The sequence below is a fragment of the Mobula hypostoma genome, chromosome 2, assembly GCF_963921235.1.
Source record: "Mobula hypostoma chromosome 2, sMobHyp1.1, whole genome shotgun sequence".
NCBI lineage: Eukaryota > Metazoa > Chordata > Chondrichthyes > Myliobatiformes > Myliobatidae > Mobula > Mobula hypostoma.
Genome location: NC_086098.1, coordinates 111855458 through 111880441, shown reverse-complemented (window position 1 = coordinate 111880441; position 24984 = coordinate 111855458). Strand labels below are relative to the sequence as shown.

Here is a 24984-nt window from a genome sequence, read left to right as displayed (position 1 = left end):
ATGTTAACTCTGTCATGGGCCTCCTGTTCACCTTCTGCATCCATGTGTTTCTTTTTATTGCAAAGCTATACAGCAACTGTGGCTCAGTTTGAGTTTTCCCATGATAAAGTACTGTGGCAGTTAGTGTAACACCGTACAGAGCCAGCAGTCCGGGTTCAATTCCTGTCACTGTCCAAAAAGAGTTCTACATTCTACCCAGGACTGTGTGGGTTTCCTCCGGGTGCTCCGGTTTCCTCCTACATTCCAAAGGCGTACAGGTTAGGGTCAGGTGGATGCTGTGTTTGTGCTGGAGGCATGGCGACACTTGCAGGCTGCTCCCAGTACATCCTCAGACAATGTTGGTCATTGAAACATTTTGCTGTTTGTTTCAATATTTTGATCTGCATGTTACAAATAAATCTAACCTTTAATCTTTGAGATTTTGGCATGTTTAGGTGGCATCTCCATTATTTAATGATGATATTTGGGTTTTGCAGCTTTATTAAAGGAAGACGTTGGAATGAGTGTAATTCCGTGTGTCCCATAAATGGTTTCTAACATGCAATTATGTATATAGGCTACACATTATTCTGATAACACGTCTGACCGCCAAGAATAATGCATAAAACAGGTGAAAACAGTGCTTTATTCGCTGAGGTCATGAATGGAACTTTGTGAGTCAAAATTGCTCTTTGCATCATCAAGAGTAGTTTTGAAATGACACGTTTGCACTACATGAATTATAAATTTCTTTCAAGTTTGACCAGATCATAGAATATTTTGCAATATAGTTATGTAAGGATGCACTTCAGGAAATGGAACCCCATCGATACAGTGGAAGTGAATCAACTGCTGATTTAAGTAGCAGCTTTGATCTGTTAGAATCCAGATACCTTTTATGATAAACCAAAACCTTCATGCAATATTTATATGATTTTGGGAGCGTACTTGTTTACAAATTTATTGGTTGCTATGGCAGCGCAGTTATCTTTGCCAGCAATTACATAAATTCATCTGAAGCTTCATTGTATATTTGCCGACCAGCAATATCGGGTTGGAGATTTTGCAAAGAAGATTCTCAGCTGAGGATTTGTATTGTTTTGGGCAGCAGGATTTTAAATTTGTCATGCTAAAAAGAGGTACTTCTCTTTTATTATTATTAATTCATAGTGGGTGTGGTCTTAATAAACATTCTTAGCAATCAGGACTGTTAGTCATGTCAATCACATGGTGACATCATTTTCTTTTGATCTCAAATGCAGAAATGAAAAATACATGAAAAGAAATGTTACTCCATACTTCTCTTGAGGATATACTTTGGGCAAGAGTGCAACTACTAGAGAAAGAGTAGCCTTTGGATTCCTACCCAAATAATTCACTATAACTTCCATTTCAACAATACCAGAGGAAAGTATTGCTAATGCAGGACATTTGAAATGAAACATGAAGATGATAAATACTTGATTTGTTAGAAAACATGTTTGGAGGAATAAAGCAATACTGCAGGTCAATGACTTATTACCAGAATGGGAAATAGTTGAAGGTATTTAGAAGCAGAGGAGAGAATGAAAGGGAAGGCCAGTCACAGGCTGAGAGGTGGCAGAGATTGAATGGCCAAAGGATTGGTGGTGTACGTTAACATAGATGATAACTGAATAAATCAAGGATCTTATGAAGAGAGTAGTTCACGGACATCAAAAATAATTCCTAGAGGAAATGCAAATGTGAATAGCAGAATCATTGTTTGAAATTATTGAAATTATTCAAGATTCCATATATTTTAATGTGCCTAGTCCAAAGCTGGAGGTGTTGTTACAGGCTTAAGTTAATAAGATAGGACGTGGTACTTTATGGTTTTCACAATTGCAAACAAGTATCTGATATGATAGATTAGATTAGATTCAACTTTATTGTCATTGTCATTGTGCTGAGTACAGATACAACGCCAATGAAATGCATTTAGCATTTGACCAGAAATGTGAAGAATAGTGTTATTTACAAAATAACTGCGAATAAAAAAAGTGCTACAGCACACAAATATAAAAGAACTGAGACAGTACAATACGGATGTAATACTGCTTAGCGCTGTGATGAGATTTTCAGCAGTGTCACAGTCTCAGGGAAGAAGCTCTTCCTGTGCCTGGTGGTGTGGGAGCGGAGGCTCCTGTAGTGCCTACCGGATGGGAGGAGAGTAAAAGGTCCATGGTTAGGGTGAGATACATCCTTGATAATGCTTTTCGCCCTGCCCAGGCAGTGCTTATGGTGGATGTGGTCAATTGGGTGCCGATAATCCACTGGGCAGTTTCCACCATACGCTGGAGTGCTTTGCGGTCCGATACGGGACAATTGCCATACCACACTGAGATGCAGTTGGTGAGTATGCTCTCAATGGTACAGTGGTAAAAGTCCGTCAGTATCCTGGGACAGAGGTGAGCTTTCTTCATGCTCTGCCGGAAATAAAGGTGCTGTTGCACCTTTTTGATTAGGCTGGAGGAGTTCAGGGACCAGGTGAGATTCTCGGAAATGTGGACACCAAGGAATTTGAAGCTTGATACACGCTCCACTACAGTTCCGTTGATGTAGATGGGGACATGAGTGTGGCTCCTAGCATGCCTGAAGTCCACAATGATCTCCTTGGTCTTCTGGATGTTAAGGGCCAGATTGTTGTCAGCACACCACACAGCCAGGTGCTGGACCTCATCCCTGTAGGCTATCTTTTTATTCCCTCTGATCAGACCAACCACTGTGGTATCGTCTGCAAACTTGATTATGGAGTTAGAACCATCTACAGGAACGCAGTCATAGGTGAAGAGGGTTACAGGGATCAGGATGAGAATGAGATAGAAGATTAAAGTGATGGTAACGTAGTGGTTAGAGAGACACTATTACACATTTTGTCATCGGAGATCAGAGTTCAGTTCCATTGTCATCTGTAATTTGTCCATACATCCTCCCCGTGGAATGCATAGGTTTTCTTCAAGTGGTCCGGTTTCTTCCCACAGTCCAAAGACATGACGGTTAGTTGGTTAATTGGTCCCATGATTAGGCTAAGGGGTTGCTGGGTAATATGTCTCAAAGGGTTGGCGGGGCCTACTCCACACTGTGTCTCAATGAATAATAAATACAAATTAGGGGTTGGAATTTTTGGCCTGTTCAGAAGAGTTAGAAATTTTAGAGATAGTTAAGGATTTTACAGAATATAAAGAAAAAAAACTTTTAAAGACTTGGAAGAGATTTGAAAACTACCTTTTAGAAATGGTGTTGAGGCTAAAAGACCTGGGAGATAAGGCACTCAAAATAGGTACAAAACACAGGCACAGATCTGCAAGCAAATCTGTTTTATCATTGAAATGTAGATTGTGAGTTTAGCTATGTGGGCAATTGCACTGCATCACCCAGAAATGTTAGCAGTGGAACATGTCCAGGAGGAGGTGGAGTCAAACTTCAGGTAATTACTTTAATTGGATTTAATGTCCTCTTTGGTGCATGTGGCTTGTCATCATTGTTGCATTGCTGGCTTGTAACATTGGGAAACGGATTCTCTTGGCTTTTCCTAAGTACAGGTAGGTGTGCTTTATAGTGGGTGTGTCTAATCAGGCAGTGCTGGTCCGTGATCACCCTGGCTTTCCTTTTCACGCATGATGTCGGTACAACAAAGCCAACTAACAATTGCGTGCCAACAAACTTTCAATATTGTGGTTAGCTTGGCAGCATGTACCCACATTTGGGGGTGTTATGTTTGTTGTGCCTTCTTTCAAGAAGTGAAGTCTCCTCTTGCTCTGTCAGTCAAAGCAAGACATGCTCACGTCTGTCTTCAGATTGAAGTTGTGTGGGTACCAGCAAGCTCACTGTATTTCTCATGCCATCTGACCTGTCTGGGATCCTCCACACTTTGTTCAAACACTGGGAAACCCACTGGTGCAAGTAATAGGGTTGCAGGCAAAAATAAACACCTAACAGAAAGGTTTAGGAGGAGCAATGGAGAGAAACTGTTTTCATAATAGCCCACATCAGCTTGCCAAGTTTTATTGTGTTATTTCTATAACTGCCCTTCACACTTTTTGTGTAGTAACCTTCGACACATATTAAGGTTCATAAATTTACCTCAGATTTTCAGGATATACAAATGTAGGGAAGGGAATTCAGGCCAATTATATTTAGGCGAACACCCAGCTGGTGCATCAAGCAGTTCCTCCACCCGACAGAAAATGTATCTCCAAATAAAGGAGGTACAATTTCTGTTGCACCTCTCACTGCTTAAATGAGTGCAATTCCCACCATATCACTTTGTAATCAGTTTACAAAATCCTGATGTTTCAATAAATGATGATTGGCATTAAGGACCCAGTTGCTTCATAGACCTAGTTTGGAAAAGGTAAGTCGATGTCACTTCCTCATCTACCATCTCTGTGGCTTTTTTTTGCCCCATTGATGTTTTGCCTGGCAAGCACCAGTTCATGAAGAAGTCCTACCTCCACAACCTTCATGTAGGATGAACAGTTTGGGTAGGGTGTAATCTGGGAGGGCACTTTGGGATCTGGGATTTGTCAGATTCGCTAGGGGCTAGAGGAATTAGAATCTGAGACTTGAAAATATGAACAAGGTCTGTCAAGGAAAGAGGGAGGATAGGAAGATCAGGGATGGGACATTTGGCAGGGGTAACATTGGAATATGAGATCAGTAGTTACTCAATGGTGATGAAGAGCATTTGTTCTGAACAATGATCTTACACACTCAGCCTAATTAGATCTGGCGACATGAATTCAGAAATCAATTACCTTGTCCTTTCTTTGACAAATTTTCCTGATAGTTTACTGTTCATTTCTGCTTCAGAACAAGAGAGGTTGCAGCTATAGGAGGACCTTCCCAAACTAGGGATTGTACAACATTTTACACCCAGGTCTGAATGAAAGGTCATTGATCTGAAACATTAATCGGTTGTTTCAGCACAGACCCTGTCCGACCTGCCGAGTATTTGCAGCATCTGTGTTTTCTTTTTTGCTTCAGCAACATTGATGTTGGGTATGAAAGCACTCGTTTAGGACTACACTTTACTCAGAGTCTGGTGGATTGAAAGAGAAGTGTGATAGTGTGGTTGTTGGTTGCAGGTATCTGCAGGTTGTACTGCTGTGAACCTGATGGTGGGGGGGGGTGGTTGCAGTTCAGAAGCACTGTTTCTATCAGGGTGGGTGTATGGAATGAAAAATGGAATGTATGTGGGGGGTTGGAAAGTTACGACGTGTGGGGAATGGGGCGACAATAAAATTATTAAAGCAAAGGGTATTGAGACAAGATCCATATGTTAACTTTCAGTCAGTTATCAAGGCACAACAAAGAAGAAGACATAGGAAAGTAGGACAATAACGTCTGGAGAGATTTACAATTGAGTTTTGAATGATTAAATACCTCCAGTACCTAATAAAATGGCCAATGAGTGTATGTTTGTTGTCTTCTGCTAATGTAGCCTATCTACTTCAAGGTTCGACATGGTGTGCATTCAGAGATACTCTTCTGCACACCACTGTTGTAACGCATGGTCATTTGAGTTACTGTCACCTTTCTGTCAGCTTGAACAAGTCTGTCCTTTCTCCTCTGACCTCTCTCATTAATAAGGCATTTTTGCCCATAGAACTGCTGCTCACTGGATATTTTAATTGTTTTTCACACTATTCTCTGTAAACTCTAGAGACTGTTGTGCATGGAAAACCCCAGGAGATCAGCAGTTTGAGATACTCAAAGCTCCCCATCTAGCACCAACAATACTTTCAAGTTCACAGTCACTTAGGTCACATTTCTTCCCCATTCTGATGTTTGGTCTGAACAACTGAACCTCTTGACCATGTCTGCATGCTTTTATGGATTGAGTTGCTGCCACATGATTGGCTGATTAGATGAGTGCATTAACGAGCAGGTGTACCTAATAAAGTTGCCACTGTGTGTATTGTGCAGCAAAAAAGGTTCTGAACTTTATTTTGAATATTTGGTTGCTGTGTTACAGAACATTGGTTAATTACTTTTAGCAAATAAAGGGATAGCTTTTTATTTAGCTGATGGTTTTAATTATCTTTTTTTTGGAGACTGAGAGATTAGAACATACCAGCATGCTTTGTGATCTGCATACACGTCAGACAGTCTTTTTCCCACAACCAGCTGACCTGCTGGACTCTTTCTCATGGCATGTGAATACGTCACTTTCCCACACTTTACATATAGTCAGACACTTTCCCATATCTCATGAGCACACTGACACTCTCCCATATCATTAGGACATGTGGTTAATGGAATTATTTTTAATATGGAATAAATTAATATAAGAAGATTGAAAACAATCTTAAATATTGTTTACAAAATGTATCAAACACTGTGAACTTGTCACACTGTTTACCTGATATTTTTAAAAAAACTCAGGGTCGGATTTCAACAGAACCTTTTGAAAGTCATGGGTACAGGCAATGATGCGGGGTATTCGACCAACATGCCAGTCATTACTTTGCACAAGAGATTTTGCAGATGTTGGAAATCTTGTGCAACACACACAAAATGCTGAAGGAACTCAGCAAGTTAGGCAAAATCTATAGAGGGAAATAAACAGTCTACATTTTGGGTCAAGACCCTTCATCAGGACAGGTAATTTCTTTGGCCTTTACAGATCATAACGCTCATCCCTGTTGCCACTGCTGACCACTAACTTTCCACAAATGTCTCTGACTGGAACTTACCTGAAAGCTTGTTGCCTCTCTATTGACCTTCCCTGTTATCTCAAAATAAGTTTGGGATTGAGAATGGGAAGAGGGCAGAACAATGAGTTGGATCACAGTTTCCATTTTCATGTTAACTTTCCTACAACCTAAACACTCAGTTAAAAATATCAACAATTGTGATGCCAGATCATAAGACATGGAACTAAAATGGAAGAATCCTGCCTTTGGTACTGGTGCATTTGTTACCAGAGTGACCATTTGCTTTAGGCCATAAACAGCTTCAAATTCTCAGGCTAGTCCCTATCCCACCTCATCCCAAAAAATCCCACTCTCCCTTCTAATCCCAAACTGATCCCACTGTTTCCTCTAATCTCCCAGCTAATTTAAAATGGATTCTCTCACAAATCCCTAAGCAATCCTATGTTCCCCTCACATATCCCAAATTTATCTCCCTGCTCCCACTAATCCTAAACTGTTTTCACTGCTCCCCTCTAATGCAGAATTTATACCTGCACTCCTCACACTTTCATGAAGCTTCCCCCCAACTCCCACACCAATCCTCTGTCTCTCCCACATCAATCCATTACACCTCCACATAGATCCTAATTTCAAGCCCTCCCCCGCCGAATGGACACCAGTGATCCTCTCCATCCATAGACACCAACTGACCTCCAGTGTTTCCCATCATCTATTCCCCACTGAACACCAATGATTCCTTAATCTATAGACCCTATGATGATCTCCAGTGACCCTCTTGATCTCTCCCCCATTGAACTCTTGTGATTCCTTGATCTATCCCCAATACTGATTTAGTGATTTCCCCCTCCATCTTCCTCCAACATCTCCAGTTTTGCTCTATATCGATCACCCCTTGATCTATTCGCCACAGATCCCTAGTGATCCTCACCATCTATTCCGCAATGGACTCCTGTGATCCACTCAATTTATAGAGTCCTTTGCTAATCTCCAGTAGTCCATCTGATTAATTCCCCCACCTCTCTGGTGATCTCCTCTATCTATCCTCCCCAGGCCGATCTGCTGATGCCTTCATCTATCCCCCACCACACTTGTTTCCAGTGCTCGCCATCATTACCCTGAGTTCAATTCTGACCCCATTCTCTAAGGACTGTCTGTAAGTCCTCGCCATGGAATGTGTGGGTTTTCCCCAGGTGCTCCTGTTTCCCCCCACAGTCCAAAGATGTATTGGGTACATTAACTGATCTTAGTAAATTGTCCTGGGATTAGATTAGAGTTAATAGGAATTGCTGGGGCAGTGTGGATCAAAGAGTCAGAAGGGCCTACTCCACCCTTTTTGGCTAAATAAAATAAATAATAATAAACCATTCCATGATCATTCTTCACCCCCAGTAATTACTAACCTTCTGATCAATAACCACATCATTCTGCACCCCAATAATCACTACCCTTCCAATCAATAACATCATTGCTGCACCCCAATAATCACACCCTTCCAATCAATAACCACATCATTCTGCAGCTCCAATAATCACTACCCTTCCAATCAATAACATCATTGCTGCACCCCAATAATCACACCCTTCCAATCAATAACTACATCATTCTGCAGCCCCAATAATCACGACCCTTCTGATAAATAACTGCATCATTGCTGCACCCCAATAATCGCTAACCTTCCGATCAATAACTACATTGTTACTGCACCCCAATAATCACTACCCTTCTGATCAATAACCACATCATTCTGCAGCCCCAATAATCACTACCCTTCTGATCAATAACCACTTGTTAATAAATGCAGCTCAAGGTGTACTTTAGGTGGTAGAGCTTCCTGAGCAAGTGCTGTACAGCGTGTGTAGGTTTCTCTATACAGAAAGCACTGCATTAGTGCACCCTGTTGTTATTTACACTGGACGGGGTTATGAGCCTGCACTCCCTCAAGTTTTCTATTCACGGCTGGGTCTTTTGCTCAATAAGACCAGAAGGTATAGGAACAAGATTAGGCCATTTGGCCCATCGAGTCTGCTCTGCCATCATGGTGGATCCAATTCCCTCTCAGTCCCTATTTCCCTGTATCCATCCTTTCACATCCTGACTAATCAAAAATCTATCAACCTGTGTCTTAAATATACCCAATGACTTGGTCTCCACAGTCACATGTGGCAACAAATTCCACAGATTCACTACTCTCTGGCTAAAGAAATTTCTCCTCATCTCCATTCTAAAAGGACACCCCTCCATTCTGAGGACGTGTCCTCTGGTTTTAGACTCCCCCACCATAGGAAACATCCTCTCCACATCCACTCTATTGAGACCTTTCAATATTCGATAGGTTTCAACGAGATCCCCCCTCATTCTTCTGAATTCCAGTGAGTACAGGCCCAGAGGCTTCAAACGCTCCTCATATAAGCTTTTCAATCCCAGAGTTATTTTCGTGAATCTCTTCAGAACACTCTCCAATGTCAGAACATCCTTTATTAAATAAGGGGCCCAAAACTGCTCACAATACTCCAAGTGAGGCCTCACCAGTGCCATATACAGCCTTAACATTACATCCGGCTTTTAAATACTAGCCCTCATATTCCCTTTCATATTGAAACAAAATGAGCACATCAGAGTCTCCCTGCTGCACACTTACACCACTCATCTGTTTGCAGCTGCAGTAGATAATATAAGTATTTCAGACTTGGGAGGTTCCTCAAAGAAAGCAGTTGATCATAGCAAATGTATTTGTAGAACACCAGCACACCGCTTGAATTGCGACCTGCTTGGATCTTACTGGCAATGTAATCTGAATCCAACTTGCCACTGAGCAAGTTAAATATAGACTCTATACTTGATCATTTCTATACATTTTCAGTTGTGCCTCATCCTGGACTGTTACACATGCAGTGTCCAGGATGTGCTGAGATATTTGAAGCCCAGGGGAGGCATTGTGCTTCCTGTGTAAGGGGTGGGAAGGATGAGGAAGTTGTTGGAAGCAAGTTTATTGTATGTGTGATAGAACTTACTTTTTATTGGAAACATTGGTTGAGGAACAGGCACAATGATTGCGTTCCAAATAAAAATGTTTCAAAATAATGCTCTTCTTTGTTAGAAATTTGACAGGATTTGGTATGGTACCAAAGACTTGCACATTTCTAAGTAGAGTAGAGAGTATTCTGAGCAGTTGCTACTCACCCCATGCACAGGGCTGCAAGAAGCCTCAATGGGTTGTAAACTCAGCCAGTTCCATTACAGGCACAACCCTCCCCACCACAGAGTACACCATCAAGGGGTGATGCCTCAACGAGGCGACTACCATCACTAAGAACTCTCACCTTCCAGGACATGCCCTCTTCTCATTACTACCTTAGGAGCCTGAATATCCATACACTCAGTGGTTCAGGAACAGCTTCTTCCCCTCTATCATCAGATTTTTGAACAGTCATTGAACCCATGAACACTACCTCATGATTTCAATTTTTTGAGCACCACTTATTTATTTTGTAGTGTATAATAGTTTTATGTTGCAAAACACAAAACTCACCCCATATTACGTGGTGATCATAAACATAATTCTGATTCTGAATGTTATGGGAGAGAACTGAAGTTGGAGAAAATGTTTAGGCAGGTTTTAGTGGATAAATATTAAAAGCGTGACTTTAAAGGGAATGATACCTCTTTCATTACATTAGGCAAAATCATTGAGAAACAGCTTAGATGGTCATGAGTTTTGATGTGGAAATGAATGATTTGCCAATCTTAATTAGAATAATAAATTCTGTTATTGTTTGGAAATTAATCTAAGGTTTCTAACTGGGTTAACCTTTTGGTAGGAAAGGGCTCAAACAGAAGAGATTATTGAGCAAATATCATGAGTTGTTCTCAAAGTTCTTCCACCTTGTATTCTCTGTGGGTATTTCAGTTTTATAAGTAGACAGCAAGTGTCACCAATTATCCAATGTCACCTCACATCAATGCCAAGCTGGTATCATGATGACACATTTAACATGTAAAATAAAAGACCAACAGCACCAACTCTGCTGCAAAAGATTCACGGATTCTAAGCTGTCATTTTAATTTTGGGTTTATGAATGACTGCAGTTTACTTTCTCGCCACGTTCCTTTACTCCTGAAAGCCACCATTTGTGCGATGGTAACATAGAAACATGGAAAACCTACAGCACAATACAGGCTCTTCAGCTCGCAATGCTGTGCCGAACATGTACTTACTTTAGAAATTACCTAGGGTTACCCATAGCCCTCTATTTTTTTAAACTCCATGTACCTTACCAAGAGTCTCTTAAAAGACCCTATTGTATCTGCCTCCACCACCATCGCCGGCAGCCCATTCCACGCACTCACCACTCTCTGCGTGAAAACTTACTCCTGACACAAGGTTACAAGTGCAACAGCACAAGTCTACTGCCAGATCTATCATCCCTCTTTACTTCCTCCTATAAAATGAGCTGCCTGGGTGTTTCTGTCCTGACTCCTCCAAGTCAGCGGGCTGTTAGATAATAATCCATTCAAAGGTATCTAAAGTATTTACCACTTGCTTTCCAAACCCATCTTCAACCTTTTGAATTGAAACCCACAATGCACTCCACTCATGCCAACTCTCCATTGGATCTAGCAAAATAGGAGGAGGAGCGTTGGGGGGTGGGGTGGTGTGTGGACGTAAAATGAAAGAGTGACCTATGGCCTGATATTCTTCCAGCCGGGACAGTATGTGGCCCTCCTGTATATAATCACTCCATCATGGAGAGTAAATACCATACAGAAACATAGACAAAGGAAGGTTAGTGGGGTAGCAAATTCAGAGATACAATCACAGTGGTTCTATGGAGTAGTTGTAGTGTGTGTCAGTCTGGAGGTGGGTATCTAGGCCTTCCCTCATTAGATGTTAGGAGTGGTATTAGTACATTCAGATCAGTTTGTTGTCATATAAACCAGGGTACAATGCAATTCCTTACAGAAGAAACTGTGTAGATGGCAATTACAAATACAGCAATAAAGATTTGTTTTATATGTCACATATACATTGAAACATACAGTGAAATGTGTCATTCATGTAAATGAGCAACACATTCTGATGATATGCTGGGTGCATATCACCACAATTCAAGCATGCCAACAACTCACCAACCCTAAACCTAACTCACCAAACTCACCCAACTCACCAACCCTAAACCTAACTCACCAAACTCACCCAGCTCACCAACTCTAAACCTAACTCACCAAACTCACCCAGCTCACCAACTCTAAACCTAACTCACCAAACTCACCCAGCTCACCAACTCTAAACCTAACTCACCAAACTCACCCAGCTCACCAACCCTAAACCTAACTCACCAAACTCACCCAGCTCACCAACTCTAAACCTAACTCACCAAACTCACCCAGCTCACCAACCCTAAACCTAACTCACCAAACTCACCCAGCTCACCAACTCTAAACCTAACTCACCAAACTCACCCAACTCACCAACTCTAAACCTAACTCACCAAACTCACCCAGCTCACCAGCCCTAACCCTAACTGTACATCTCTGGAAAGTGCAAGGAAACCGTAGTACCAGGAAGAATGCCACGAAGTCTCAGGGAGAACATTCAAACTCATTACAGACAGTGGCGGGTATTGACCCATGATCAGTGATCGCTGGTGCTGTTAAGCCTTGCGCTAACTGCTATGCTGCTGTGCCGCCCAAATACAGCGAAATACTCAAAAATAATAGAATGGTGGAAGGCACAGTAGTTCAGATGGAGGTAGTGCAAAAAGAATGCTGAAGAAACACAATGCAAGAGGCAGAGTGAAGGGTTCACCGATGTGGGAGCACCACTGGGAAGGGGATGTGAAGGAGATGATTAGTTCAGAGGTCTGATAGCAGTGGGAAGTTCTTGATTCTGCTCATCCAGACTTTTAAGCTCCTGCACTTTCTACAAGAAGGTAGAGGAGAGAAAAGGGAAAGAGTCAGTGGCAGGCATCTTTGGTTTCCTGATGCAACTTATTGTGACCATATACAGGGTGGGCAGTATGTGATCAGCCTCTGATAGACTAGCAGCATTAAGTCAGAGAAAGAATTGATTAGCATCCTGATTCTCATTTACCTCTCAACCAATATGGCTGAAAAATATCCCACAGTCACAGCTCTTCTGCAATTGGTGCTCTTATTTTGTCTTTGCCACATTTTAGTCAGAAGCTTTCAGTCCTGCTGAAGAAACCATCTAACAGAGATTACCTTTTACCTCTTTTCAGTTAAATTTGTTTGAATATAATGAGCCACATGTGTTTTGTAACCTGTGGTTTAAAACAAAATGTCAATTCAATGTAAGGCATGGTATTGGTAATTGATAATTGGTTTATTATTGTCACATATATCCAGGTATAGTGAGAGACTTTGTTTTGCAAACCATCTGTACAGAGAATTTCATTACAGCAATGTATTGAAGTAGAAGAATGGAAACCCCAAATGCAGAATAAAGTGTTATAATTACAGAGAAAGTGCAGTGCAGGCAGACAAGGAAGTTCAAGATCTAATGAGGTAGATCATGAGGTCAAGACTACGTCTTATCATACTGGGGAACAATTCACTGGTCTTATAACAGCAGGGTAGAAGCCTGTCTGGAACCTGGTGGTGGGGGCTTTCAGGCTTTTGCTTCTTCTGTCTGATGGGACATGGGAGAAAACAGAATGTCCATGGCCTTTGTTTATATTGACTGCTTTACCAAGACAGTGAAAAGTGCAGACAGAATCCATAGAGGAGAGGCTGGTTTCTGCTATAGAGACAAATTTGCTGTGTTTCATTTAATTCAATATGACAATCTGTCTTTCATTACCAAAGGACTTCATCTGTTCATGGTAAAACCCGCTACATATGGAATGAAGTGGCCTCTATTCTTGTTCTCTCCTACTCACTGTAAAATTGTAATAAATTATATAAATTAGGGGATCTTGTGAGAAAGGATGTCAAGCTACCAAAACTTTTAGTTTATTAAATCAACTTTGTTCATGTGACACATCTCTTGTGAGAATTCAATCTGTTCTAGTGCGATTTAAAAAAAATTACACTTGTTTGCAAGATTGCCAAACATATCCAATGGACAATAGCACAGTCTACAGTCTTGGAGATATCCACTTCTCTCGTTTTACACATTGCATAAAGACTTCAAGCATTTAGAATGTAATATTTTATATTCAAGATTCAGCTTGGTCCTCTGTTGATGCTGAACTGGGAATACTCATCAGAATGTTAAAAGCACCATTTCGGCCTCTTAAAAAGAGGCTGCTATTCCTTTCTTCACTCCCTATTACTGAATTAAATATTGCACAGGAGAACGTTACCATGGAATGCTAAACCCAGAAAAGAGAAAGCCGGGGAATGGCAGCGTCCCACTCTGCGTAAACCATTCATTATTCACCAAATCGAATTCAAAATAAGATGAAATGTTTTATGTTAAGGTCTTATTCCATGCTGGAGTAAGGGCAAACGATGGTTCATTGGAGAAAAATGTTGCCCGTATTCCCATTTCTGTATTTTTACTAAGAAACTATTTGGACGACATTCCTTGGTCTCGGCCGCCTAATATACGTCTTATTAAGAAGAGAAGTGTATTTACTATGATTGACTGCTCTGGCACACAGAACGATGCATGTGTATACGCTGCATTTAATTATAGAAAGTAAAAATGTGGTAAGGCAGAGCGGATAAGATGCTGCAAGTCACAAGTAGCATTGTGAACTTCGCTCAGCTCCCGGCCGACTGTCTTCCTCGGAGGAAACCTGTGGTGGAAGCCAGGAATTAGCAGGGGACGCCTCCTCCGCCCTGGAGCTATCCGGTCCTTTGCAAGCAGTCTCAACAAGTCCCTTCCACGCAATTACTTCGGTGCCTGAAGTCCCGGAACTGGACAGAGCCCAGGCGCCACCAGAGCTTCTCGTCACTGACTGGTGACGCTCAAACGCACCTCGACCATCGTTAATATACTCTTCTCCCTCTAAATTAGAATAATTGCGCCCAACTGGCACTTCGAAAATGTTGTAAAAAGTAAATAGTAAATGCGATTGACATGTCGAGGTCAAGTACATATATTACAGGAGTGCCGTTTCCAACCGTGTGACAAAGCAAACATACTCCTTACGTTGTGGAATTTATAGGCGACGGACAGTGATAAGTTATCTATATCCATTAAAATTTAATTAAAGGCACTTAGACTATATATTGAAGAACACTCCGCCCTCGGGCTCTCCGTCAGTTCTTAGAGGATCAGGTAAGGGCTGTCCACGAGTGGATTCGAACATGAAAAATTTGACAGAAAAGACTTCATTCACAGGTTAGATATCTTTCGCTGCTGGGGGGTGCACTGACTTGTAACTTTACTGTTAACATGAGAGGCGACCCTGGCAGTGCTGACTTTGAATTGGTGAAGGAGATGGGCTCGCTGAGCAAACTCACAGAGCCCTGTCTTCGACTGGCCAGTGTTCTCGGGTCTGATCTCGGTTTATGATTTACTGGCACAGAGCTGCTTGTAATTCGGCCGGATACTGGAAGCCAGTGATATCCATTCAAGGGTCCGGAATGTCAATAGTCGTAGTAAATGTTGTAGAAGGAAATCCATTTTTAAGGTGTATTGATCGTGTGTGTGTGTGTGTGTGTGTGTGTGTGTGTGTGTGAGAGAGAGAGAGAAAGAAAGATTTGCAAATAGTTCACATACTGAATTGTTGGTTTATTCGTATTTAGTCCGCAATTCTAATTTATTCAAGAGATGTATATTCGCTTCGTTACCAACATTCGGAAAGAATGGAGAATGGGAATTTTCTAACTCCCTATTAGTGAAGCATTCAGTTAATATCATCTTTCTATCACTGATATACCAGTGACGGTGCTTAATGTACAGATTATTCCCGGGGTGAATTTATCCTGATACCTATCGCTACGTAGACACATTTCCAGACTGCGAGAGTGGGAGCAGTATTGTATACACGAAGGGCGAGCCTTCATGCAGCGAGACTGGCATTGAATGCTCCCCCGATCCGGGGCCAGTGCGGTCGAAAAATGCTAATCTGAATCTACAGACTGATTCGAACTCTCTCGGACACGGGTAGTGGAAGGAGGAGCAGTCTGGTTGTAATCAGGCATACTTTTTTGCTTGATTTAGGAAAATCACTACCAAATAGTGATGAGAAACCTTTTCCTCTTGCGAAATAAAATTCTTCCATCATTACTGCCCGTGCCATGACGCATCTTGTTAAGTTTATGCCTAAATCTGCTAAAAATGAAATGCCTAAATGATGTTCCCAGAAGTTGTTTCTCTAAGGAACGGTGCCAATGAACAATTGGCACAAATACGCGTTTGCCCTCGTTTTACAAACCTGCTCGGGCACTTCTCGCCAGAGGTCTGTGCATTACGTTTGCACGGAGGTGCTAGGAGATGAACAGGTGGGGGTGTGGAGTTAGGGAGATGTTCCTGGGAGCCCCTCACGGATCGATCGATGATTTGCAGCTGCTGGCGACTGTTTCAATAGTGACGCCGAGTTCAGGGAGGAAGCGGAGGGCGAGAGTTATTGACAGGCTGAGTCAGAGCGGCCAGGACCGCCTAGTACTGTTACATTGCTCACATACCAACGCCCCCAGACAACCCTCTTGCCTGCATATATATACGTGTGTCTCCAGAAAACTCCGCTAGTCGCCAATCTCTCTCTCACACATGCATACACTGTGAAAGGATCGTACAAAGATAGTGCAGAGAAACCAAACCCAGTCTTTTAATCCCAAAATAAAGTAATCTTTTAGCCATGACTGTTAAATCCAACTCCTCGGCATCTCTTCTGACGTACTCCAAAATGAGAGGGATGGTCGCGATACTTACCGGTAATATTGGCTTTCAAATCACCAGTTTACTGGCTCTTTTATGTATAATATCATTTTTAAAAATGAAGTTGCAGAGTATTGTAAGATTACCAGGGGAAGTTTCTAAATCCACTCTGTAGGCAGCTAACTGTTAATAAATTGTCATTTAATCGCAAAAGGAAACTGCAGCAAGTTCGACTTTTGCTCATTTTTGTAACTTTCTAAATGAACCCTGTTCTTGTTAGTCTAAGTATTTTGGTTTTAATTGCAGCTTTCATGAAGCAGAAGCGAATGGGACTGAACGATCTCATCCAGAAGCTCGCTGCCTCTCACTCCTACGCTTGTAAACAGTAAGTAACTCTCGCCTTTCTTGCACTGACCACTCGTTGCAGGGATGTCGGGTACAATATGCACAGGAGCTGCCGTTAACAGGGAGCTGATCTGAGGTGTTTGTAATGGTAATGGTGGGGGTTGAAGTGAGGATATGTTTGGCCCGGGTTTGGTCAAACCCGTTCCCCAGTAAGATCTCCGCACCTGGGCCTCGGACAATAGCGCGCCTGTCTTGCACCGAGACATCTCCGGCTAATCTCTCCGGGTTGAAACAAGGCTTTGTTCTTACTGAAATCCCAGAAACTGATTTGTTCAAGAGCTTGGTGTTTGTGGGCAGGTTCTGAAGACGGCTGGCGGCCTCGGGGCCAATTTCTAACGATTTGGTAAATTGTGTCTTTGAACAGCTCAGAAGTCCCAGCCATGTTGCACGCTAGTCCAAAGGAAGCTGAAACGAATGGAAACAGCCTGTCTCCTCCGGTGAGTGTAACCGATAGCAATGAACTCGATTTGTATTTGTGGCTCGTCCTTCCAGCAATGTTTAACTTTTTCCGTGATCTGATTTCTCCCACAGCCCAGCCCAACGACAGCGCAGATCAACTTGGGGCCCTCCTCTAACCCTCAGTAAGTATCAGTATATTTATTCATTGATCTCTGCTGTTTGCCGTGGAGAACTTTAGCCTTTCCTGACGGTTTATTTTCCTGTCCTGCAGAGCCAAACCAAGTGACTTCAACTTTCTCAAAGTCATCGGCAAAGGAAGCTTCGGAAAGGTTTGTGTCCCGCCTTTCTGCTCAAAAATCAGATTGCAAACATTAAAACTTTCTTTGAAAAAAATCTCAAGCTCCCTGGTTTTCCCCTTCCACAGGTCCTGCTCGCCAAACACAAATCTGACGACCAGTTTTACGCAGTAAAAGTCTTGCAGAAAAAGGCCATACTGAAGAAGAAGGAGGTAATGGCATTGAGGCTGGTTGGGTGTTCTGCTGCCGCTTGCTGCTGAGTGGGGCTTCAAGGGGAGCATGGGGGTGGGGGAGAGATAATGCACAAAATTGGGCGCAGAATTCCCGCTTTGCTGGACAAGAACAAATGTTTATGCCCATTGTTCTTTTGAGGTTGGCACTCACTTTTTTTTTGGTGGGGATGGTCTATTTCAGGAAAAACACATCATGTCCGAGAGGAATGTCCTGCTGAAGAATGTGAAACACCCTTTCTTGGTCGGACTCCACTACTCCTTTCAGACAGCTGATAAGCTCTACTTTGTCCTGGACTACATCAATGGAGGCGAGGTAAGCCACAAGGCCGGATTTCCCATTCCAAGTACTAGCCATCTCCACCTCCAAGATAGAGCAAGGGGAGGGTGGGAGATTTATAACGCGATTGGAAGGACAGACTGAGGGACTAGTAACTCCAATTAGATGATAAAACCAATAGAATTAGGCCTCTTGGCCTTCAAATCTGCTCCATCATTTCATCATGGCCCCATTGGCTGAGAAATGTAAAATTAGTAGATGGGCAGGGTGTGCAATAAAACTTGTCTTTACTGGAAGAGCAGCTGGATTGTACTTTCATTCACACTCATCAATTTCTTTGTTTTTGCAGTTGTTTTATCACCTGCAACGTGAACGCTGCTTCCTGGAGCCGCGAGCCAGGTTTTATGCTGCTGAGATTGCCAGTGCTCTGGGATACCTCCACTCCCTCAACATTGTTTACAGGTTGGTAAAGGCTTGCATTAGGATAGCCGACCTGCTAGTTTAAGCATCTTGAGATGGGGCATCATTTAACCAGCAGAGCTTTGCTCCGTATTTTAAACAGAGATGCTATTCAAGTCACTAAACTACAAGATGTTTCATGGGATGTTGATCTGAATGGATTGTAAGCAACGCTTTTTCTTGTTTTTCTTGTAGAGATTTGAAGCCTGAGAATATCTTACTTGATCGCCAGGGCCATATTGTGTTAACTGACTTCGGACTATGCAAAGAGAACATTGAATCAAATGACACAACGTGCACTTTCTGTGGCACCCCTGAGGTAAGTGTAACATGAGGCATTTTTTATGGATTCTCTTCATACTCTTTGCTATCCCAACTCCTGTTTAGATATAACTAGTTTAGTTTCCAGGGGCAGTCGTCAGCATTGCTATCTTGGGGAGGGGAGAAGGGTGCCGAGAGATGAATGAGATGACATTGTTGCCAATGGGGTCATAGGGGTGCGAGTTTAACCCCTCCTGAGGCTGCAGTATCGCTGTTTTCCAGTTGCGTTCAAGATCAGTGCTCAGCCAGCCTTCGTTTATATTGTGCTTTTCCTACTGCTGCCAAACGCAGATCTTCCCCAGTTGCCAGGAAAGATCTGATCCAGCCTTAGCAGCTGTGTGCACACACTCACGCTCATACACACCCAACTGTATTTGTTTCTGTTGGTATCATGTAGCAGGGGACAGATAGGACTAGGATGAAAATACAGAATCGATTCTCCTAAAGTGACAATATTTAAACAAATTGTGAAAGTATCAATTAGAGAAGATTCCTCAGTCTTTACAGTATTAGATGTATTCGCTCCTCATTACAAAAATAAATAATTTCAAATTGATTTTCCTTTATTTCCTGACAGTACCTGGCTCCTGAAGTTTTACACAAGCAGCCCTATGACAGAACAGTTGACTGGTGGTGCCTGGGGGCAGTTCTCTATGAGATGTTATATGGATTGGTAAGTTCCATAAAAGCAATATTAACCAAAAATAATGATCCTTTCATTTAACCATTTTGGATAATTGGAAATAAAATATTTTTTTGCCTTGCGTTTTGATGCAGCCTCCATTCTACAGCAGGAACATGGCGGAAATGTATGACAATATTCTGAACAAACCACTACTGTTGAAACCAAATATCTCCAATGCTGCCAGGGACTTGCTGGAGGGTTTGCTGCAAAAGGACAGAACAAAGCGGATGGGTGCAAAGGAGGATTTTGTAAGTAATTGGTTATTGCTTTTGATCAAATTGTTTTCCTATTGGCTTTTGGAACTATGGGGAGGCTCTTCACTGACATTATTAAGTTTTATATGTGTATAGTTTATTTTATATTGAGGCTCTAATTCCCTTTATTCTAGGTTATTTAATTATGCTTGTCCTAAATCATATCAAATTATACTAGGCAGTTTCATTAAAACTTCTCAATTAGCAACATATTTTAAACATGACCATTCGTGCTCCTGCATTTTAAAAACCTCGCCACAGAATTAAATAACTTTAGTCAAATTAAACTTCCATTGAAGGTCCATTTGCTTGACTGTATTCTGCTCTTTCAACAGATGGATATTAAGGCTCACATCTTCTTTTCTCCAATAAACTGGACTGACTTAAATGCCAAGAAATTGACGCCCCCATTTAACCCAAATGTGGTAAGTTGCTAGATGCTCACTGAAATGCTTCACAGTAATAGTTTTGTGTGATTTTCACAAATCAGTACATATTTGTAACTTTCATTTTAAATTGTAGAACCACTTCAAGAATAACTTCTAGGATTGTAATTCTTTTTACTGTTAATTAAAATTCCAGAGTGGACCTTCTGACCTGCAGCACTTTGACCCGGAGTTCACTGAGGAGCCAGTTCCGAACTCGATTGGCCGGTCTCCTGATGCAGCTCTGATAACTGCCAGTGTGAAGGAAGCATCTGAAGCTTTTCTTGGATTTTCCTATGCTCCACCCATGGACTCCTTCCTGTAGTGACTTGTCTGATGGTCGTTTACCTTAGCTGAGATCTTGTTTGGATTTACCAAGAAATGAGACTTAACTGGAAGGAAAACTACACATCTCATTGGCAGCTGCCTGGCCTTCACTTCCATTTTGGAGATGGTGCTGAAGTCTTCAAGGAATACTTGCTACTCAGTGTGTCTGGGAGAAAGTTGTGGCAGTACTGTGTTGCTGCACACCGGAAGCGAGTTCATCAATCAAAGGGGCGGAATAAGAACTTGCTGTCATCCCATTATTTCAAGAATTTTTATTTCAACATGACTTGAATAAGGATGATGGTTGTCTGAAGACTGTTGCTTCAGCTATATGTGCCTTTTGCAATAAGCAAGGTTGTAGGCATTGGAGTGTCAAGTTCAACTGCTGTGCCGCAACAAATGGAGAGGTGAACACTGGTGAAAGTATGGTTTTGTAACAGCCATTGAACCTAATACTTGTTCTTTGGTTTAAACTTTGGCTTCAGTAATTCTGATTGACACAGCAAGGACGAGGAAGATGAGATGAACTGTAGATAGTATCCCTCTAATTTAATTTCCCTCCCCTTCCACAATACACACGAACAAAAAACACATACACAAGCACACAGGGACATGCATGAACATACACATATGCTCACACGCCAACCTGAACACAGATATGCGTGTGAGTACACAGGCACATACATGCGTACAAATGCAAACATGCACACATGCAAAATCTGAAATGGTTCACTACAATAAGCTTGAATCATTGCTGCTATAGATAGAATTGTAAATTTTGTTTCGAGGACCAAAATGCCCTAAATATGGAGTCTTGTCTTATAATTTCCAACTAGCTTATATGTGTGAGAAATCCCAGATGTGCATAAATTAATTGTTTGTCTCCATTGCATTCCAGATTTTAATGGTTGTCTCATTTCAGCTGTGCATATGTAAAGAAATCTGTATGATGTGATCTGTTGCTGCACTAGTTTTAATGTGTATATTTAAGATATTATCAATAATGTAAATGGGTTTACTGTATAATAGACTATAATTTTAATTTGTTTTGAAATGTACACATTCCTGAACTAAGGATGGGTTTGCAATAAATGTAAAACTATTTAAAAAAAAGTGTTGTTCCCCAGTTTTATAGTGAAGTATAAATGATTTATCATTGTTTCAGCATACTTCTCATCAACAAAATAACAAGTTGGCTACATCCATTCACAATCAACAAATTCACACAATCTCATGGTAACCAACTTAACTTAAGGCACTTACCTGCTTTTCCTGCATCAGAAGGCCACTCTGCTTTTGCATTCCACCAATATGTTATTGATTAAGGCAAGAGTTTTGGCTGTGGGACAGATTGCACATTCTGAAGCATAGATGATTTAGAGAAACATTGTATCACTCACCTCTAGAGGGGAAAACTAAATATGAAGTTTTAAGGATATATGAAGAGGTCTGATAAGGGGATTCCAGTACTGTACTACGATGATTGATGATAGTGCAACAGGAGTACAAAGAAGGAATCAGAGGTGCAAGTTTAAAAAATAAAAGTTATAATGATGAGCACAAAACTATTAGATTGTTACAAAGCAAGCTCTGTGGTTCATTGCCAGTTCTTTGGGGGAAAAATCTGCTCTCTTATATGTTCTGGCCTACTTGTGATTCGAGACACACCTGTGTGATTGATTCTGCATTGGCAAAGGCATTTAGGGATGGGCAAAAATGTTGGCCTGTCCAGCAGCACCCAAATCTCAGAAAATGTATAATTAAATAATTACCCCAAAATTGAACCTGTTCTGTTCAGAGGTTGTGAAGGTAAAATAATTGTCTTCAACGAGTGAAGAGACTTAGTCTTCTTCCCCTGCCCCCGCCCCACCCCAATAAAGTTAAAGCAGGGAAAAGTTAGAGATAACAGGACATTAAGAAAATCACAAATTTTGGTCTAAGTTAATCAAGAGCTTATTGTCAAATTATGTGTTGATGAGTCATATTGCACTATTTACTTCCCAAGTTGCAAGAATCCATACTGCCACATCAACCCTCATGTGAGGATAGGTTCCGATCTTGGCAACACTTAATAGCCTCGGGGATGTTGAGCTATGTTGTCTTTTGCTGAGACCAGCAAAATGTGTAAGGATAAAAGTAAAGTTGCAATCACAACTTTAAACTACTTGTCAATGTGTAACACACAGCATTCCGTAGTACTATGGAATGGTAGAATATCAAATAGAAATATCAGTGCAAATGCAGTCACCAGGAAGGGAAAGGTCTGATGAAAGACTTTGGTTATGGGTAGAATGGCTGGAACTTGGAATTTCTTAGCGGACTAACTTTGCGCAAACCCCTATAGCATCTGGCGACTCTTAACTCTGTCTGAGAGATCGACGTCAGAAAGTTCTTCAAGAGGGTGAACCCTCACAATGTCTCAGGCCTCAACAGTGTATTTGGCTGAACTGAAAACCTGTGCTGATCAACTGAATGGAGTGTTTAAGAACACCTTCAACCTCTCACTGGTGCCCAAGAAGAACAAGGTGAACTACCACAATAACTATTACCTGGTAGCACTCACATATATTGTAATGAGGTGCCTTGAGAGGTTGGTTATGGCCAGAATTAACTCCTGCTTGAGTAACAACCATGACCTGCTGTAATTTACCTACTGCCACAACAAGCCTACAGTGAATGCAATCTCTCTGGCTCTCCACTCTGCTTTGTAGAACGTAGACAACAGCTAAAGATATATCAGGCTGCTGTTTGTTGATTACTATTTGGCATTCAATACCATCATCCCCTCAATATGAATCTTAGGCCTCTGCAACTGGATCCTTGGTTCTTCCTCAGTAGACTACAAGTTGTGATGAGGAGGTATACAGGAGTGAGATAGGTCAGCTAGTTGAATGGTGTTACAACAACAACCTCTCACTCGGTATCAGAAAGATCAGGGAACTGTTTGTGGAGGTCAAGTAGGGGAAGTTCGAAAATATGTACCAGTCCCATTGAGGTGTCAGCAGTGGAAAGAGTGAGCATTTGTATCTCAGAGGATTTATCCTGGGCCCAACACATTATTGTGTTGATGAATGAGCAAGCCAGCAGATTTAGCATGTCACTAACGACTCTTGCAGCTTTCTATAAATGTACAGTGGGGAGTATTCTGACTGGTCATGTCAGAGCCCGGTATGAAGACTCTGATGTACAGGAGGCTGTAGAGGGCTGTAGACTCATCCAGCTCCATCACAGTCTCAACCTTCCCCACCACTGAGGACATCTTCAAGAGGCAACGTTTCAGGAAAGCACTACCATCTGGGCATGCCTTCTTCTCATTACTACTGTTAGAACGAGATACACAAGCTTTAAGGCCCGCACTCAATGATTCAGGGACAGCTTCCTCTCTAACCACTAGATTTCTGAACAGCCCATGAGTACTACCTCACTATTCCATTTATTTGCACTCTTTATTAATTTATAGCAATTTTATGTTTTTGTTCTGTACTGCCACAAAACAACAAACTTCATGTCATATAAGACATTGATAATAAACCTGATTCTGATTCGGAAAGGCTCGTATTCGGTTATATTTTCCAGCATCTTTGGAAGCCATGATGAACATTCCAATGAACAATATTCTGAAATGCCATCTTTGAACCACTCAAACAGTTGCAGACTACTAAATGTATCATTAATTTATGAGCTTCAGTGTTATCGACATAACATGTTCACAGCCTGATCAGGGGATTATCTACAGCTACATATAATCCATTAATCAAATTGATAAGGAAAAACCTTAACCAGAAAAACATCCAGTTGATCAGTGGGCTCCAGAATTTAAGAGTTCATTTAAAATGATTCCTCTGATCATCTTTTCTATGGATTTTGTGCTTTTTGTATCATAATTGTGTAAATATTATTTATGATACATGGGCCGAATCATCAATAAAGTGATGCTACTGGTATATAGCTGCACGGCATAGACTTGGGTGAGGCCTCTTCCTTGAGTTCTCCACATTGATCAGCTCTGTATTTGCAGATGGCACCAGAACAATTTCATTGATAAAACATGTGCATAAGTTATCATATAAATAAATTATAAAAATATCCTTTTTATGATTTCTCACTGAACATAGAAATACTCTGAAAACTACAGTTTTGTTCAACCACGAGGACAGTCACATCAAGTAAACATTTAAGGACAAAAATGTAAATAGTGGATCTTACAATAATGAAGAGTAAAATAAAGTGAAAGAAAACATGTATTGTGAGGATTTCTGGGCTAAATAGCCTGTTTTTGTAATGTGCAACTCTGTAATATATATTCAGGATGCAATCACTTAGTCTAGTTTAGTTATCTGCTAAAAAGTTTTATACTTCTTAATAATATGGTAAACAAATAACAAATATTTCTTTGAGCCAAAAACATACATTGACAGATAATTCAACTGATGGGATCTTCCATAGATTCG

The 24984-nt window shown here is 41.3% G+C and overlaps 1 protein-coding gene across 3 annotated transcripts; it reads left to right on the top strand.

Moving 5' to 3' along the window:
* Window positions 1-14822: 14822 nt before the first annotated feature.
* sgk1 (serum/glucocorticoid regulated kinase 1) lies at window positions 14823-21643 on the top strand. 3 transcript variants are annotated; one of them, XM_063040424.1, is made up of 13 exons: window positions 14823-14970; window positions 16759-16837; window positions 17222-17294; window positions 17389-17438; window positions 17528-17585; window positions 17681-17764; window positions 17967-18098; window positions 18412-18524; window positions 18717-18840; window positions 19420-19515; window positions 19620-19775; window positions 20117-20206; window positions 20364-21643. In XM_063040424.1, the coding sequence occupies exons 1-13, from the start codon at window positions 14937-14939 to the stop codon at window positions 20529-20531; spliced, it is 1257 nt and encodes a 418-aa protein (XP_062896494.1). In that variant the 5' UTR covers window positions 14823-14936; the 3' UTR covers window positions 20532-21643. The 3 variants fall into 3 exon arrangements, with proteins under 3 accessions (XP_062896494.1, XP_062896496.1, XP_062896493.1); XM_063040426.1 differs by having other exon boundaries at window positions 14866-14907; XM_063040423.1 differs by lacking the exon at window positions 14823-14970 and adding an exon at window positions 16286-16508.
* The last annotated feature ends 3341 nt before the right edge of the window (window positions 21644-24984 follow it).

Bases quoted from the DNA above. Each gene is read 5' to 3' on its own strand.
- sgk1 (XM_063040423.1), top strand. From the start codon at position 16,433: ATGACTGTTAAATCCAACTCCTCGGCATCTCTTCTGACGTACTCCAAA. The intron at 17,439-17,527 runs GTAAGTATCAGT...CCTGTCCTGCAG, and splicing joins GGGCCCTCCTCTAACCCTCA to AGCCAAACCAAGTGACTTCA. The intron at 20,207-20,363 runs GTAAGTTGCTAG...TTAAAATTCCAG, and splicing joins CCCCATTTAACCCAAATGTG to AGTGGACCTTCTGACCTGCA.